This window comes from Acomys minous, assembly GCF_964271855.1.
Source record: "Acomys minous genome assembly, chromosome: 14".
NCBI lineage: Eukaryota > Metazoa > Chordata > Mammalia > Rodentia > Muridae > Acomys > Acomys minous.
Genome location: NC_140496.1, coordinates 100,548,952 through 100,566,957, shown reverse-complemented (window position 1 = coordinate 100,566,957; position 18,006 = coordinate 100,548,952). Strand labels below are relative to the sequence as shown.

Genomic DNA, 18,006 nt, shown 5'->3' with positions numbered 1-18,006 from the left:
GCCTCTCACAGAACTTCTGGTCTTACTCCTGCAGACACAGCACAACTGCTCAGGTTGCTCTGAAGCTGAGGCTCCTGACACCACACAAGGACTGTTTTGCTGCCCTCCCTCCTGGGCAGAGCCCGCTGCCACGTCTGCATTTGGTACCCTCTTTGATTTTACTCCCAGAGGAACAAAGGAGGAAAATGCATCGTAAGGTAAGTAGTTGGGGAAGGAGATAGGGAAGAGCATGGCAGTGGTGACTGATGGCCAAGTCCTCCTACACAACCTCACAGCCTCATCGCTAACTCCCACCTTCTCATTGCCAGCCCAGAAGGGTGACAAAAAGGGAAGAATAACAAATATGAAAATGCCAAATGGAACCCATGCGGAAATGTGCTCGGCACTCCTGTAAGTGGTGGGTAGAAGCGTGCCACAGCCACCGGAGGGCCCGGATGTGCTACCAGCCACCAGCTCAGCTGTGGGGTTCAATGACTGCCTGCCTGGCACCCAGGAACTCCTAAAAGATGGGTTCTAATTGACATTGAGGGAAAAAAACTAATCAATAAAATGGGCTCATGGTCTTTATACATCAGAGTTCTTTATACCTTATAACTAAGAGAAAATGAAAAGAATAGTGAAAAAACAATGTGTTTTTTCTAATTAGCTATTTCTGTACATAGAAAGATGTTGCCTTCTGACACTGGTTTCCCAGTGCATCTTTTCTAAAGGATGCACTTCACCACACTCACCAAGTATATACATATGCAAAATAACTCCTACTACAAGTACATTAATCGCTTTTAAAAAATCATGCTCTCATTCATTTGTCCAAATAGCCAGTCATCGACAACTGTTCACTGGGCGATAAGTTACCTGCCTACCAGACGGGTCCCAGTGCTGTGAACACAGCAAAGAAGCAGATATAAAAACACCGTGAGCTCACAGAACTACCTTCGATTTGAGATCTGTCTATTTTCCAATGGTCAATTGAATACATGTTGAGTAAGTGGTAAATAACCACTGATCTAACTCATGGGACTCCAATTATGTTATAAGGATGGGCTGTCAGGCACATAAAACATAAGGAAAACGTGCATATGTCACTAATTAAACATGTTGTCTCACCCGCACTTCCCTCCAAGCTCCTTTTTCATATTTGGCCAGCCAAGAAGTTAAGTGGAGGTAATTCCTAGGAAGTAGTTTTTCAAAGCATACAGTATAAAGTTGCACGAGAAGTGGGTTTTACATGCAGACATGAACCTGCTGCTGCTGATCACGCTGCTTTGTGAACCTCTATACTGACACAGCTCAGATTTAAATGGCAAGCATAAAAAGAATGTAAGGGCCTCAGAAGTGGCATCACACACACACACACACACACACACACACACACACACACACACACACACACACACAAATAAAAACCAACCAAACAAAAACCAGCAGTAAAATAACCAAGTGAAAACTTACTTCAAGGCGGTCTGGAGACGACCCCCTGCAGCCTGGCCTTGGAGCTTCCATGTTGGCTTACGTTCATCTGAAGCCAGCACAGCACTGCTAACCTCCAGCCAGGCCTACTTTATCTTTGGAGTGCCCTGGGTGGTGTTGTCAAGAAGGGGTGGACCGGGAAAACCCAGGTGTTTCATAATCCAGCCAGGTACAGAGCACGTACTTGCCTCTGGGAAATAAAGTTACGAGGGTGAAAGCCTGTGAGGGAAATCAACTACAGCATGAAGGAATGGTAGCAGAATTGGGAACATACACATCAAAGCCTAGGTCATTATAAAAGTAGGTCTCTAAAAGAAAGAAAGGCCATTGGACCCGTGCGCCAATTAGATCAGGAAGGAAGGGAGGGAGGGAGAGAGAGAGGGAGAAAGGAAGGAGAGAGGAAAAGGAAGCAAGCAAGTGTGTGTCAGAAAAGAAATAAAAGAAGAATACACTATTTGCAGGAGTAAGTGTACCTTCCATGTAAGATAAATGAGGAGAAGTATTAAGAATTAACTAAGCTTTCTTTACTTCATGATTAACAAATTAGCTTTTGTATGTTTATCAGCTATATTCATATGCAAAGAAAAGACTGAAGCCTAAGAAAAATGTAGCAAATATCAGTGGTGAGGTACAGGTTTTTAAAAAGATTGAACAAGAACACAAAGTGGCCTTAGGAAGAGCAGAGCGTGGGTTACCTCCATTCTGAGATTAGCACCAGGAGGCAAATTCACATTCAGATCCCACCAGTAAACATCATCTCAGGCAGCACCTGGAAGACTGTCAACGTCACTCTGCAGCAATTAGAAGGAACCCCCGGTTTAGTTGAAAAGAGCCAAGCAATAAGGAGCCATCACCCCGAGTCATGGCCAATGTGAACATTGGTGAGAACATTAGTGATGCTTGTGACTTTGTAAGGTGAGTCTTCCCATGCACGGCTGAAATGTTCTATACCAAAAAGGCTTGGGGAAGGAGAGACAGATGGAAGTGGTGCAGGCATGTGAAGACAGAAGGCAACTCCGACATTTTAGTCTCTTTTTTCTTGTTGACTAAATTTAAACCCTTGCTTTTGAATACTTCCAAAATATTTTAGAGGTGTTTGTCTCTCCCTCATACTCATTTTTCACTGTCATCTCTGGATTCCTTTACCAGTTGTTCTCTTCGGTGTCTTTTCCTTTCTGTGGACTGTGAAGTTCTAAGTTTCTATAGCTGCTGGGGTAAAACACTGACCAAAAACAACTTGGGGAGGAAAGGATTATTTGATTACCGGTCCACATTACAGTCCACCATGGAGGGAAATGGCAGGAATGGAAGCAGAACCACAGAGGAAAGCTGCCTACTGACCTCCTCCCCAGGCCTTACTCAGCCGGCTTCCTTATATAGTCAAAGACCATCCACCCCCAGTGGCCTGAGACCCCAGTCAATGGCAAGTCAACCATTATTTAATAAAATGTCCCCATCGATATGCCCACAGGCTAATCCAATGTAGGCTTGTGTCATGTTGACAAAAAAATAAAATAAAATAAAATAAAAATAAAAAAAAATTAGTCAGCATGCCAGACTTCCTAGCCTGGTGCTGACTACTATGGTGTGTCTCAGGGTAGAGGCTCAGGAAAGAAATGTCAGCAAAAAGTCAAACTAAGCAGCATATGAAAGCTCTCTCACATTCGTCTTCTGCACCCCTATACCTCCCACCTTCTGGACTGGTGATAGTCTACAAAAGTAGACAAGAAAGTTTGTATTCTAGAAGTCGCAAGAAATGCACAGAAAAAAATGACTGCATGAGCCTGGCACAGTGGCTCACGCTGTACTCCTGTCACCCAGGAGGCTGAGCAAGAGAATCACAGCCATGAATTTATCGCCATCATGAACTCTAGTGAGACCTTTTCTTTGAAAAAAAGAAAAGCAAAAAAGAAAAGAGAAAAGTGGGGGAGGAAGAAGGCAAAGAAGGAAGGGAGGGAGGACAAGAAGGAGGGAGGATGAGAGGGAGGAAGGAGAAATCACAAAGTGCCAATCCCTTGCAGAGACCCAAAACCCCAGAGCTCCATCAGACTACTAAGAGTCTCCACCCTAAACACTCAGGCATGAAGTACGGCTTCTAACTAATTGCTCATGTTCAAACACAGTGTAATTATTGCTGGAATTTCTATGACTAAAGAGAACTACATTACAGCTTACGATGTGACTCCATTGCTGGGGTTCACCTAGCATGAGCACAGCTCCACACTCAGTCCTCAGCAACACAGAGATGGACCGTGGTGGCACATGCCTGTAGTACCAGCACTCAGGCTGTGGAAACAAGAGGATAAGATGCTCACGATATCCTCGGCTACTTAGCAGAGGCGAAACCAGCCTGGACTGTGATGAGGCCCTGCCACTACCACAACAAAAATCTACTGTGTGCCAAGGAAAACAACTAACAATAACTATACACTATCTGTTAATAAAGAACAAAATAAAAAACACACAAAACAATTGTAAAAGTAATACATGAGAGCATAAGCAATGTGTGTGTGTGTGTGTGTGTGTGTGTGTGTGTGTGTGTGTGTGTTTTGTTTTTTGAGTGTGTGTGTTTTGTTATTAAATGGCAGGACACTTTGAAGTGTTCATTTGTTCCTTTCTTTCTTCCTGCCCTTTCATTTTTACCGTGTTTGCATCCTGTCTCCCAATTCAAGCACATTATTATACATTTATAGCCTATAAGTAGCCTCAGGGCAGGAGGAAGATGCAAAGCAACAGAGGCCCATGAGGTTTGGGATCCTTTTCCTTCCGTGGTCATTAAAAAATACATGGACATTTTGTAGAAAGGGTAGGTTTTGATGCCAAACAGAGTGGCATGTTTGTTGACTATAAAGTACAAAAAAAACCCCAAAAAAACAAACAAACAGACTTTCCTAAGTAGAGATTCCATCTGCTCCAACCAGAGGCCGAGGACAGAATAGGCTAATGAGCCATGTCAGTTCTGAGAGCAAAGCGAGCCAGGGTCCTGCCACAACCAGTATAGCTCTGCGAACTAGAGAAAAAAGGACTGCCTGCTGGGCCTGCTGGGCCTGCTGGGCTCTGGGAAGCAAAGCTTTAACTTCAGCAGGTGAAAGTAAGAAAATCAATTCTTCACTTGGGGTCTGAGCTTGGGGGGAAAAAAAAAAGGCCAGGAATGCACTGGTAGCTTTTGAGGAAGGTCAGGAGTGCAAAGCAACCTGCGAACACCTTCAGAACAGGGACGGCTGTGGCAACGGAGAAGCTGCTTACAGGAAGCACAGAAGACTATCTTCCTCCTGCTTCCCGATTGCTGCTGCTCATTGGCTAAACCCCCATTCCCTCATTTTCTTCGAGTCCCCGCCCACTCTTCTACCTCATCTCCAACTCTCTTCCTTAACTGCACCCATATCCTCATAACAACAAGGAACTTACATTTCCCCGGATACCCTGACTAATTTACAATCACCATCTTTACTCATAACATCTTCTCTTCCTGGAAAGCTCTTCCTTGTTCCTTGTCTACCTGGAGATCAAACTTGCCCAGTCCAAACACTTCCTCTTTAAAGATGACTCCCGGGTGACTCTTCAGCCCTTACATCCTTTCCCCTTCCCTTCCTACCATATGCCTGGCAAATCTTCCCTGGTTTGCAATTTACTTTCCTGTGTTGTAATTGCTTACATCAATGTTTATCTCCTTACAGATCTTTGAGCTTTGGGGGAAGTTTTTGAATAATGATTGTTAAATAAGTCAATGAACTTTTCCAATAGAAACCAACATCCCACAGTGGACCACATTGCTCAGACTCACGTACACCTCTGCACAGCCCTCCGACACCAACATGGCCCCAGGCAGCAGCCCAGGCAAAGGATATCTGCATGGCCTTTGGTGGTAACATGGGCCTGAACATCACCAAGGCCTCGGTTGGCAGCACAGGCCATTCACATCAGGCTGTTCCTCACCACCCTGGAGTCTCCAGTTCTGCCTCTTTTCAGAGAGCACACACCATTCCCTTCTCTTTCTTTGTCATCTCTCCACAACACACCTGCTCACTGAAGTGGCACCCACCAGCAGGCACCACTTGGCTGTCTACCTTCACCACATTGTCTTCCTTCATAAAAGTTGACTGGAGATGTTGTTTTTCAGTGTTCAAAAAAGCAAGCGCCGGCCCTCAATGACTAGAGAGAAAGCCAAAGTCATAACCAAGTCTTTAGATTTCAGAGGTCAGTGACGTGTTTTATCTTCCTTTCCAATCCCTTAGTTTAACTCGATTACAGGTTATATAGGCCTGAGCAAACTAAAATTGTTATGTGAAAGACAACTTGTAGGGGCTGGAGAGATGCCTGAGTGGCTAAAGAGCTTACAGCTGTATCAGGGGACACTCTCACATCAATCATCAATCAAGAAAGACAACATATAGGCAACCCATGTGGCGGCATTTCCTCAATAGATTGTCCCTCTTTGCAAATGACTCTAGCTCATGTCGTGTTGACAAAAAAATTCCAACCAGGAGGACAGTGACCCATTAGATAGAGGCTAAGGAACAAAGCCAGAAAGAAAATGGTGCATCTTCTAGGCTATGTCTCAGTCTGGAATTAGAGGACAGGGAGGTGGTTTGAATTGGATGTGAGATTTAACTTGACTTGACTATAGTGCTTTGTCTCTTTGCAGTACCTGGGACCAACCCAGAGCCTTGGATATGCTAGGTAAGCGCTGTGCCTGGGAGTTATGTCTCTAGACCTGAGGCTGGAATTTTAATACCCAAAAGTTACCTTAAAGCTTTAACAAGAAGATGAGCTATGTGCAACTGAGCATTCCTTCAACTTCAGTGGGTGAACAAAGACAGACATGATTGCACACATCTGTAATCCCAGCGCTCCAACAGCAAGATGGCAGATGGAGAAAGGAAAATTCTCCAGAAGCACAGGTAAGCCAGCTTGGAGCAACAGCATGGCAGAAACAAGAGAGCCATGCCTGCCTTAGCAAAGCAGAAGGAGAGAACTGACCACCAAGTTGTCCACGTGCACAATGTGACATGCTATGTGTGTGTGTCTCTCTCTGCCTCCCGGTCTCTCTCTGTCTCTCTGTCTCTGTCTCTGTCTGTCTCTCTTTCTCTCTCTCTCTCTCTTTCTCTGTCTCTCTCTCTGTCTCTCTCTCTGTCTCTCTGTCTCTGTCTCTCTGTCTCTGTGTCTCTGTCTCTGTGTCTCTGTCTCTCTGTCTCTCTCTGTCTCTCTCTCTCTCTGTCTCTCTCTCTCTCTCTCTCTCTCTCTCTCTCTCTCTCTCTCTCTCTCTCTCACACACACACACACACACACACACACACACACACACACACAACGTAGACAGGCCTACATTGCCTCTTGACTTCCATGAGGAATCTTCTGGTTGTAATAATTGACTGCTGGTGGGAGATATTTGGTGAAATTTTGCTGAGTGTCACATGATGCCCATTTCACTTGTTAATTTCCCACCACCAGAGTCTACACGCTGCTCAACTATAGAAGGTGACAGGTCTCTGGAGAAGTAGGACCACTCAGTGTCACACAGCTAGAAAACATGGACAGGGACTGGAACCCACCCTGACTAACTCTGAAACCTGCGTTCTTAAATATAATAATGTATTACTTTTTAAACCCCAAGAACTGGTCTTCCTATTACAATCTTTATTGAATAGTGGAGACTCCTCCTTGCTCCTACAGCACTCTTTTTTGATGCTACTTAACGTCTGGTTGAGATCTGAGCTGCCATGTTAGCGTGTTTGGGTTTTGAATTAGATTTTAGGTTCCTGGCAGAGAAACTTTATATTGTCTCACGATTCTGTCTTCCTCACAAGGTTCGTGTCTGGTTCTAAATGCTCAGAAGTATTTTTAGGGTGAATGAATGAATACTGAGCTAATCTTTCTCTATAGTTTATATGGATGGGAAAAAATCCTACTCGCTAAGCAGAATTTCATATTTAGGGAGGTGGTAATAGCTGCAGGTCAACGCTGCGGTGCCCACCTACCATGCTGCAGGAAGCCCAAGAAAACAGGCCACACTTCATCCCCTAAGCCAGAACAAGTCTTGTGACCCATCTACAACAGATGTTAACTTCACAATGAAGAAAGAACTTTTCATTCATGTTAAATATTGAAGGTAAAGTATGAAATACATCTATTTCATGTACTTTAGCAAGATGTAAAATGCTAGGCTGAATTGTTTTAGTGAAGACTGGAAGGTAATTTTCACACAATTCAGATGGTAAACCTATGCTTATTACTCAGTATTTTACATCCCTCTCTGAGTGACTTGCTTGTCGAATTAGATTCAGGTATTTGATTTCCCCAAAAGAAGCTTAACCTGGAGGAAAATATGCAAGTCTTCTGGCTCCTAGCCAATAAATTTTAATATACTAGTTCATCTCATGAGATGATAGAGAAAACTATTCTCTACTTTGCTATAATTGAGAATATCTAAAATAAGTCCCCAAGGTTTAATTATAGAAATGAGAAATCATACAAAATACATATTTTCTTAATTTTATGAAAACTGTATCAAATTATACTATCTATGCAATAGAAGACATGAGTTGAAATAGCTCAATCAAAGCAGATATGGCCTTCCATTCCATGCTGCAGGTTCCACAGCCATGCCTCCTGGGAATGGTAAAAACAGATTTGAGAGTCCAGAAAATAAGCCCCTTGCAAATGTGTGGGACTGTGTCCATCCAGTCATTTCCCACAAGCAAAATGGGCCCAAGATTATGCTTATGGTAGTTAAATGTGATTATGTTATAAGGTCATGGTTTACAGCTTAATCTGGGCATTATTTTCATATCTTTTGAGTTTTTCCCACTGGAAAAATGAAAGCACTTTCTTCCTTAAACTTGCCTTATAAAATTTTTATAAGAGTTCAGATGAAACGGTGGAAGCACTTTGACAATTTCTAGTGTTAGATGTTAGCTCTTGATTCCTTTAAATAGCTTTGTATGTCATTTGCATAGATAATGCTGAGACGATCAGAAGGAGAAGTCCTTCCTAACACAGCCTTTGTGCAGACATCTCCAGCTACGGCAGCAGCTACAGCAAGATAATATTTGTGACTTTTGATTACCTAAAAAAAGAAAAAGAAAAAGAAGTAAGATGAGTAACTGTGTTCTACTGAATATTATCCTAGAAATGTGAACTTCACCACGAACTGTTCACCTTCCATCTTGTGTTTCTCATATTGGTGACTTGAATTTTTTATATTCCAGTTTCTACTGAGAACTCCTGCATCTTGACAAGTTTTGATGAAGTCTATTCATGCCCGACAATTTCTGCACACCCAAATTGAATAGCTGATTTTTATGCTGTCCCCTAAGAGTTCCTAGGACTGCCCTGCTTAAAATTTAAAATATAATTACAAGTAACACATTGAGTCAGTCAGTTAGTCAGAGATCTCAGCTTATTGAGTGCCTACTTCCTGCAGCATATCGCAGTAAGTGTTCTGGAGGAGGGTGGGGGTGGGTGGGAACAGTCACCCATGAAATGATTTAAGGATTATTATTAAAATCACCATTAAAATATACCACCAAGTGCAAAGTACTCAGGTAGAAAATGCATATAAAAGTTCAAGGAATGGAGAATTAGGAGGGCCTCTCCCCTGTTTGAATGATTTGCTCTATATATTTAGGAAATGTGCTTTAAAGCTGTGGGTAATATTGCAAGCATACTGTCAAAACAAGTTAAACTATTGGTCTATGAACAGGCAGGCTGGCTTGGTGCAAAGCAATTCTACAAAGTCTTTTGCATGGACACTAAGGAACTCTTAGTAAGGATCATAAATAAATCTTTTATTTTGGAGTCATTTCAAGTTTACAGAGAAGTTAAAAAAACAATGCAGCTAGTTCATGTGTCCACACCCCCAAGTTAACGTCTCACATCACCATAGTATTCTTCAGAATCCACAGCCAACACTGGTGCATTACAGTGCAGTACAGTTTGGACTCTCCTCACATTTCTTCTCTTTTCCACTAATATTTGGGGGTTTTCTTTGTTTTGTTTTGTTTCTGTTCCAAGACTCAATTCTGTAAGGGAGAGACTTGAATATTCAATCTTGAGATTCAAACAGCATGGGTTTCTGAACAAGAAAGCTAATCAACACAAGACATGAATGTGACCAGAAATAATTGAGTCAAGTGTCCAAGAGTCGTCTGGACACACCACAGTGTCAGGCTGCTAGCCAAACTAAAGGAAAAGCAAGCCTGATTCTGCAGCCAGTCAGCAATCTCTCTTTTATTTACCTAAAGGGGCTGATTATATCCCATTTTACCATAACAGCAAAGTATTTTTACAGCAGATACATAATAATGAGCTACCATAAGAAGTCTGACTTAGTCATCTAGAGTTTGGTACATGAAGGAAGACACAGGAAATGGCTGATTTGGATACAGAGGAACAGAACCCTTAGTGACCTGTGTGAGGGCATCATAAGATAAAAACAGATGGACGCTATCGGGTTCCCAATAAGCATACACATCAAGGTCTCCTGGAGGGCCTGTTAAAGTGCGCGTGTGTCTCTCCCCAGGGCTCAGCGTGGCCCAGGCACCTGTACTTCACAGGGTACCCAAGTGCTCTGCTGACTGTTCATGCCACTGAGTTAATCTTTGTAGGTAATGGGCCAAGAGCAATGTGCAGACACAGTCATAGGTTCTTAGGTTTATATGTTGCTTACTAGTCAGATAAGGGATTTGCTAATTCTCATTCCAATTCTGTGCAAGGATGAAGTTAGGAATGAAACCAAGCAATATTTTTATTATCTGCTCTCACTTAAAAAGAAATAAAACATTGGTTTTTGTCTTTGTTTCCAACAAAATAGTATTTAAGACTAATCATAGCTGTTGGTGTTCTGTTCAAGAAGTTGTCTCCTATGCCAATGAGTTCAAGGTTCTGCCCCACTTAGTGTATCTGGTTTTATGTTAAGGTCTTTAATCTACTTGGACTTGAGTTTTGTGCATGGTGATGAATATGGATCTACTTGCATCTTTCTACATGTAGACATGCAAGTAGACCAGCACCATTTGTTGAAGATGCTATCCTTTTTCCACTGTATAGAATTGGCTTCTTTGTAAAAAACCAAGTGCCCACAGGTGTGTGGATTTACTTCTGGGTCTTTGATTCTATTCCATGGATCAACCATCCTATTGCTATGCCAGTACCATGCTATTTCAATTACTGTTGCTCTATAGTACAGCTTAAGATCAGGCATGGCTATTCCTCTGGAGGATCTTTCATTGTACAGGATTGCTTTAGATATTCTAGGTTTTTTTGTTTTTCCATATGAAGTTGAAAATTGATCTTTCAAGGTCTTTAAAAATTGTGTAGGTATTTTGATAGGGATTGCAATGAATCTGTAAACTGCTTTTGGTAAGATGGCCATTTTTACAAAGTTAATTCTCCCAATTCATGAACAATGGAGATCTTTCCATCTTCCGATATCATCAGAGTCTTCATGAGGCTAAGAAGCTTCTGTAAGGCAGAGGACACTGTCAACAGAACAAAGCAACAACCTACAGACTGGGAAAAGATCCTCACCAACCCTACATCTGACAAAGGGCTAATATCCAAAATATATGAAGAACTCAAGAAATTAAACACCACCAACAAAATAACCCAATTAAGAAATGGGGTTCAGAACTAAACAGAGAATTCTCAACAGAGGAATATCAAATGGCTGAGAAACACTTAAAGAAATGCTCAACGTTCTTAGCCATCAGAGAAATGCAAATCAAAATGAGTCTGAGATTCCATCTTACACCCATCAGAATGACTAAGATGAGGAAGTTAAGTGACAGAATATGCTGGCAAGGATATGGAGAAAGGGGACAGTCCTTCATTGCTAGTGGGAGTACAAACTTGTACAACCACTTTGGAAATCAATCTGACACTTTCTCAGAAAATTGAGAATAGGGCTACCTCAAGACTTGGCTATTCCACTCCTTGGAATATACCCGAAACATGCTCCACCACACAACAAGGACATTTGCTCAGCTATATTCATAGCAGCCTTATTAGTAATAGCCAGAATCTGGAAACAACGTAGATGCCCCTCAGTCAAAGGATGGATAAAGAACTGTGGTACATTTACACTATGGAATACTACTCAGCTATTAAAAACAAAGAAATCTTGAAATCTACAGGCAAATGGATGGAACTAGAAATGATCATCCTGAGTGAGTTAACCCACACCCAGAAAGACACACATGGTATATACTCACTTATAATTGGATACTAGCCCAACATGGATGTCTTCTGAGTTTCTTCACTCAGCAGGGGATTGGAACAGATTCTGGGCCTCACTACTGGGACTCCAGATGAGAGTGGTATGGGAGAATGGGGAGACAGAAGGACCCAGAGGGTCCCGGAACCCATGAGAAGACTATCAAGACTGATAGATCTGGATCCAGGGGGGCCTGCACAAACAGCTGTACCAATCAAGGACAATGCAAACAGTTATCTTAGACCCCCTATTCAGATCTTGCCAATGAATAGAGCATTCTCCACAGTTGTGGGAAGAGTAGGGACTGTCTCTGACATGAACTCTGGTGCCCCTTACTTGACCACTTCCCCTTGGTGGGGAGGCCTGGTGGCACTCAGAGGAAGGGGGAGCAGGCTACCCAGGTGAGACCTGATAGGCTGTGATCCATATGGTGGGGGAGGAGGTCCCCTTCTGTCAGAGGTCTATGGGGAGGCGTATAGTGTGGAAGACGGAGGGGGAAGGGGAAGATAAAAGTGAGGGGATAACAATCAGGATGTAATCTGAATAATAAAATTTAATAAACAAAAAAAGAAAAGTGAAACCCACCCCCCAGGGGGAAAAAAAAGGACTAATCATAGCTAGGTACAGGCCTGGTATCCTAGCCTTTGGGAGGTAGAAGCAAAGAGATCATGAGGTTAAGATCGTCCTTAGTTGTCCTAAGGCCAGCCTGGGGCTCCATGAGACTCTATCTCAGCCATGCCCTTCAAAACAAACAAACAAACAAACAAACAAAACAAAACAAACAAACAAAGCAGCCCACATAAGAAATAAGTAAATCTAGTTCAATTTTGGGACTTAAGCTAGGCCTCTAATAAATTTATGGGGAAAGGGCTGAGGAGGTGGTTTAGTTGGGAGGTGCTTGCCATGCAAGCATGGAGATCTGAGTTCAGTGTCTGGTGATCATGCAAAAGCCAGTCATCCCGGCATGCATCTATAACCCTCGTGCTGGGAGGCCGAGAGAGGCACATCCTCTTGGAGCTTGCCTGTCTAGCTACACACAGTCACTTCCCTAGGCTGATCCTCCATCACTTTACTGTTCTCTCCCGAAGGTCCCCTTAGCTGTTCGCTGTAAAAAACGTTTATTCACCTACTTCAATTGTTGTCTCAGATTCTACCTAGGCCTAGGCCTAGAAGCTTCTAACCTAGACCTAGGATGATTTTAGCCTCTGAGACTTACTGTTTAATAAGCTCGCACTTTCTTGTTCTTACTGAGCTCTGGGGTGACTGGTTCAATTCAGCTGTTCTGGCTCAAAATCCTCTCCCAGCTGACTTACTCAATCTGGCTTCTCTCTTGGCCTCTGAATTGATCTGAATGGCCTCAAACTAACTCCAGCAATCTTTTCTAATCTTCTGGCTCCTCTTTCATTCTCTGGCTTGTTCAGTCTTCACCTGAGTTCTATCTCTGCAATCCATGTCTTTATTACTGCCTTCTCTCTCTGCACTGCTCATTAAATAGCTTCTCTTTCCTCTCTCTTCTTGTGAGAGATGGGCATATCCTGTTCTGTCAGATCTCTTATTTGTCACTTTCTTTTTTGCCATTCAATTAGATATCACTTTCAAACATGGGTGCTTCCTTCTGGAAACTAACTTTACTTTCATTGTTTCGGAATAAAGGTGTGTGCCACTTGTACCTAAGCTTTTCTTTACCCAAAATTTTCTGTATACCATGTTGTTTTAAATGAAAATCCTAAAAGTTCTATTTTACCAATAAAGACTCAGGATCCAGATACCTGGGTGAAAGCCTGCTAGCTCAGAGAGGCAGAGAAAAGCACTCAGCTGACCTTCCTAGTCAGCTATCATCCCAATGGAAAAGGCCCAAAAGGCTCACTATCTCAGCTGACAGCCCAAAGTAAAAAAGGCAAAACAAAAAACAAAAAAACCAACAACAACAACAAAAACCCAAAAACCATAAAACACCAAACTCCAAGGCCAAAGTCTTGCTAGCTCAAAGCTCAAAAGCCCAAAAAGCCAAAGGACAAGGATCTCAAGAGGTAATGAGCTAAAAGCTAAAAGCCCAAGAGCTCCTTCTCTTTTACACACTGTCTTAAACACCCCTCAACTCGAAGTCCCTCCTTCTTTTTAATCCCTGACAGCTGGTTTCTTGCTCTGCCTCTGGACTTAGGTTTAACTTTACTAAATCCTGTGTACAGATAAGATAGCTCTTGGTTTAAAGATGTATGCCAAGGCTCAACCACACTAAACAAAAGACAGGTTTTTACAGTTCACAATCTCAGGGATTACAACAGGATTAAATATCCTGCAACAATAACAGGCTGGCTTGAACTCAACTCTTCTTGCCACACAGACCTAGAAGGTCTTTGGATGTGATCTCTTGCCCGAGCAACCATGTTCTAAATTAAAATTCCTCTATAAAATTTGTGATAGTAATTACAAAAAAGACTTCATTTTATTTTCCTCCCAAAATGCAGCTTAACTTCCTCTTAATGTTTTGTGAAACCAAGGAAACATTCCAGTATTCTTTATCATCCCTGTTATAGTGTAAGAGGTAAAAGATTGCAACACTTTATCTCTAATTCATCCTTTTACTGTAGGGAATGAAAAAAAATTTTCAGAAAAATATGCAAATGTTTATTAATTGCCTGAAGGATAATAATAGAAGCTGTGAGAAAACTTTTCATTTAATGCATCAGGAAAGAAAAAGATGTTAGTTAGAAGCAACACCAGTCTGTTTCTAAGACAGGCTTTTTATAAGAAAAACTGTAACCAGGTAACTTATGAGGTGGGAAGTGGGGGCGGGGGAAACAGCAGCAGTACATCATTTTGATAAGAAGGGTTGATTCTGTTTGGAACACAATGTACCCAGGTGACTAGACAAAGCACTTAAAGCTGATTGGCTAGGATATTGGCTTGGCACTATTCAGTTCCCCACTGTTCTGGGAGAAAGGAGCATAGCAGAGTATTGTGGTTTTGTTTAAATAGAACACAAATCATTAATTCAAGCAGAATGCTCAACAAGTATTGAATTGTAAGTAAAAGGCTGTTTAAGCTCCCAGGTAGGTAGAGTCTGAGAACCTGAATTCAGTTTCACCTTATGATCAAGATGGAGACTTAGAGGCAAAACGGCTTCTGATATGCTAAGAGCGATAGATAGGTGGTGTTGGCAGAGGATCTACAGTTATGCCAGGAACTAAAGTAGGTCTCAATGGTGGGCCTGTAAAGTTTAAGCAGGTTACAACCAAAGCTGTGTGTGTGTGTGTGTGTGTGTGTGTGTGTGTGTGTGTGTGTGTGTGTAATAATTAAAGAAGATGTTAGGAAATGCGAAGAGTTGAAGGAGGGAGATGGATAAATGGAAATGAAGTAGTGACTTTTCAAAACATAGCTTTAAAAGTTTGGTAAAATGATAGGTGGATAAAGAAGGGAGGTAGGCCTGGGGAAGTTGAAAGGAATGAATATGTGATCAAACCAGGTTGTCTGAAACTCTCATAGAAGTAGTAAAATTTGCTTTAAAGAATTAGCAATTAAAAATAGGATGAAGAGATTAAATTCACAGTAATTTTGGCTTCATTAACTTTGACTCATTGATCTTCACATTGTGTATATGTGTTCCAGTAAGGTCTGCTGCTTTGTATTTAATTAATTGCTTGCCCTTCCCCCAAATTCTGTCCTAGGAGCAAACTCTCACATACACCAAAGTGATTCTGTATAACTTTCCCTTCCAAATTATCCCTGATTGTCCAATGAATGCATACACCTTGTAGGGCAGAGGTGAGATAGGTAGAGCTAAGGTTCACAGGGGTATGGGGGACACTAGAGGAGGAGAGGAGGGAGGGGACTTGGATCAGGCTATACAGTGATAAAATTAAAAAGGAAAAGAAGAGAGCGAGACACACAGAGAGAGAGAGCCAGAGCAGCAGCAGCAGCAGCAGCAGCAGCAGCAAAGACAGATGGGAAGAGAGAAGGACGAGGCAGTTTTACCACGACAGTAATACAGAGAGAGGTTGCAGAGAAAGAACAAGCTAGACACAAGTAAAGACAGAATGAGCCAGAGAAGGAGAAGGAGCCAGAAGATTAGAACATACTACCAATGTTAGTACAAGGCCAAACAGAGCAATTCAGTCAGAATCTGAGAGAAGCCAGAATGTATCAATAAGCTCGGAGAGGATTTTGAACCAGAACAGCTGAGTTAAATTAGCAAGCCAGAGTTCAGAAAGAACTAGAAATGGTGAGCTTATTCAGCAGTAAGTATCAGAGGCTAAAAGCATTCTAGGCTGTCGAGAGCCATTCTATTTTTGGAAGTTCAGTGCGATGTACCCCAGAATTGCTTCCAGTCTCTGACACCCCTTCTTTTCTCTGCTGCTACATCTCTCAAAAACCTGGCATGATGTGAACCCTCACTTTCTGGGTATATACCCACTCTGATAGAACAAACCTACAGGATCTTTATGAAGATGCACTGCTGTTGAGATGAACTGATGACTTCATAATTCCTAGTAATGATTTTAGAGTTTCCCTGATTTGATTCAAACAATTTTAGAAGTTAGATAGATGATAGAAAGCTTATAGCTACAATAAATACTTTTGTGGACCTCCAGCTGCCAAGTATGTACATGTCACTAGGAGACAGGCTTGAGACAGATTTGTGGTTTCAGATAAGCTGTCACTCTAGAGATGGCACCACAAATCCTGCTATGCACCATAAATATAGGCAAGATGGTTTGAACTTCCCATGAACTCAGAAAATAATGGGACTACCAAGAAATGTCTTCAAGCCTCAACGTCAAAAAACACAAACTCTTTCACTGTAATTCCTTATACCTTGTCAGTTTATGACATAAAATGCTTTGTATCTTGGAATGTAAGACTAGATAAAGAACTGCTTGGCTTAGTACCAAAACATGTCATCACTAATATCCCTCCCACTGTGGCGGTTTTGTCTGTCTCTGTGATAAATCCTTTTGACTCTGCGATAATTCTTTCTCTCACATAGAGAGCTTTTGCTCAGGGTATAAGATGTGTAACCAGGACAGAAAAGCTTCTTGAGGCCATTTGCCTCATCCATTCTCTCTCTTTAGTGTTTGTATGTGTGAGTGAACAACCCCCCTCCCTCTCTCTCTCATTGGGTGCCATTTATTGTTTTTAAATTACATGTATTATCTATATTACCTATAGGCCCAGCTAGCAATCAATCAAGACACAGACACTTGTTATATTTTAAAATAGCCTTAGTTAACTTGGGGTAGGGTGGATATCAATCCTCTAAACTACTTTCCATAGTAGGGCCTCAGGCATAGGATCCCTGCCTCAATCCCATGCAATCTGTTTTTAATAACTTTTTATCAAGCTACCTCCCATCCATAATCCCAAATACTTGTTCACGTTCTTTACCTGGGCCGAATTCTCCATCCACACAGGCCATGTGCTTCTCCTCCATCTAACCCATGGCAGCCTTCCTCTCTTCCCTTCAGGTCTCTTTTTTCTCCTCTTGGCAGTCCTTCTTCTTCCCTTTTCCCAGGATCCCTCTCTCCCCTAGCCCCACCTATCTCCTCCCTTGCCCAGGAGAGATGACTTTTTATTAAGCAAAAGTTTGGTCAGAGAGCAACCAGTAATTAGCATCAAAATACATCAGATTATCCCCGAACATACCTTTCTCTGTCTCTGTCTCTGTCTGTGTGTGTGTGTGTGTGTGTGTGTGTGTGTCTGCCTGTCTGTCTGTCTGTCTGTCTGTCTCTTTCTCTGTGTCTCTCTCTCTCTGTCTCTGTCTCTCTCTCTCTCTGCCCCCCCCCCACACATTTCTGATTCCCCTGTAGATTCACAAATAAGTTACCAGACTCAGGGACCCATATCAGGGACCTCAGATAAACAGACAAACTTTAGCCTACTGAGACATACAAAAGAGGCCATTTTGCTCTCCAGCTGATCCCTAGATCACAGGGCCTCATTAAAACCCTGCTACCACTTTGGCTTTCAGCTAGAAGCCTTTTCTCACATCCCTGACTGCAGAAAAAAAGTGGTCAGTAAGTGTTCCTCTCAGTGGCAGCCAATCCTGAGTCACTAGGGAAGGAACCCTTGTCACCTGTCCCTCTTCCCTGTCCTCACTGGCTACTGCTTGCAGTCTCCGAATTTAAAAGGGGTCTGAATTTAGGTATAGAACATGAGAAAGAGAAGTCAGCCATTGTGTGATTTGACCCCTACTCTACATCTACATGCCTCAGTTTCTTCCCTGGCCCCTTCAAAGCTGGACTTTGACACTAGGCCTAGATTAGATAGTACAGAGGCTAGAAGCTTCTAGGACTAGGTCTAGGTTAGCAGACAGAGGCAAATAA

General features: G+C 42.3%; 1 protein-coding gene across 1 annotated transcript in view; it reads right to left on the bottom strand.

The window, feature by feature from the left end:
- The window catches only part of LOC311582940 (uricase), a 79,101-nt gene extending 76,814 nt beyond the window's left edge, over window positions 1-2,287 (bottom strand). The window contains exons 1-2 of the mRNA XM_084756283.1: window positions 2,166-2,287; window positions 1,453-1,660 (exon numbers count right to left, since the gene is read on the bottom strand). Of these exons, the coding sequence (XP_084612409.1) occupies window positions 1,453-1,503 (51 nt within the window). The 5' untranslated portion in view covers window positions 1,504-1,660; window positions 2,166-2,287. The remainder of the gene's footprint in view (window positions 1-1,452; window positions 1,661-2,165) is intronic.
- Between the last annotated feature and the right edge of the window lie 15,719 nt (window positions 2,288-18,006).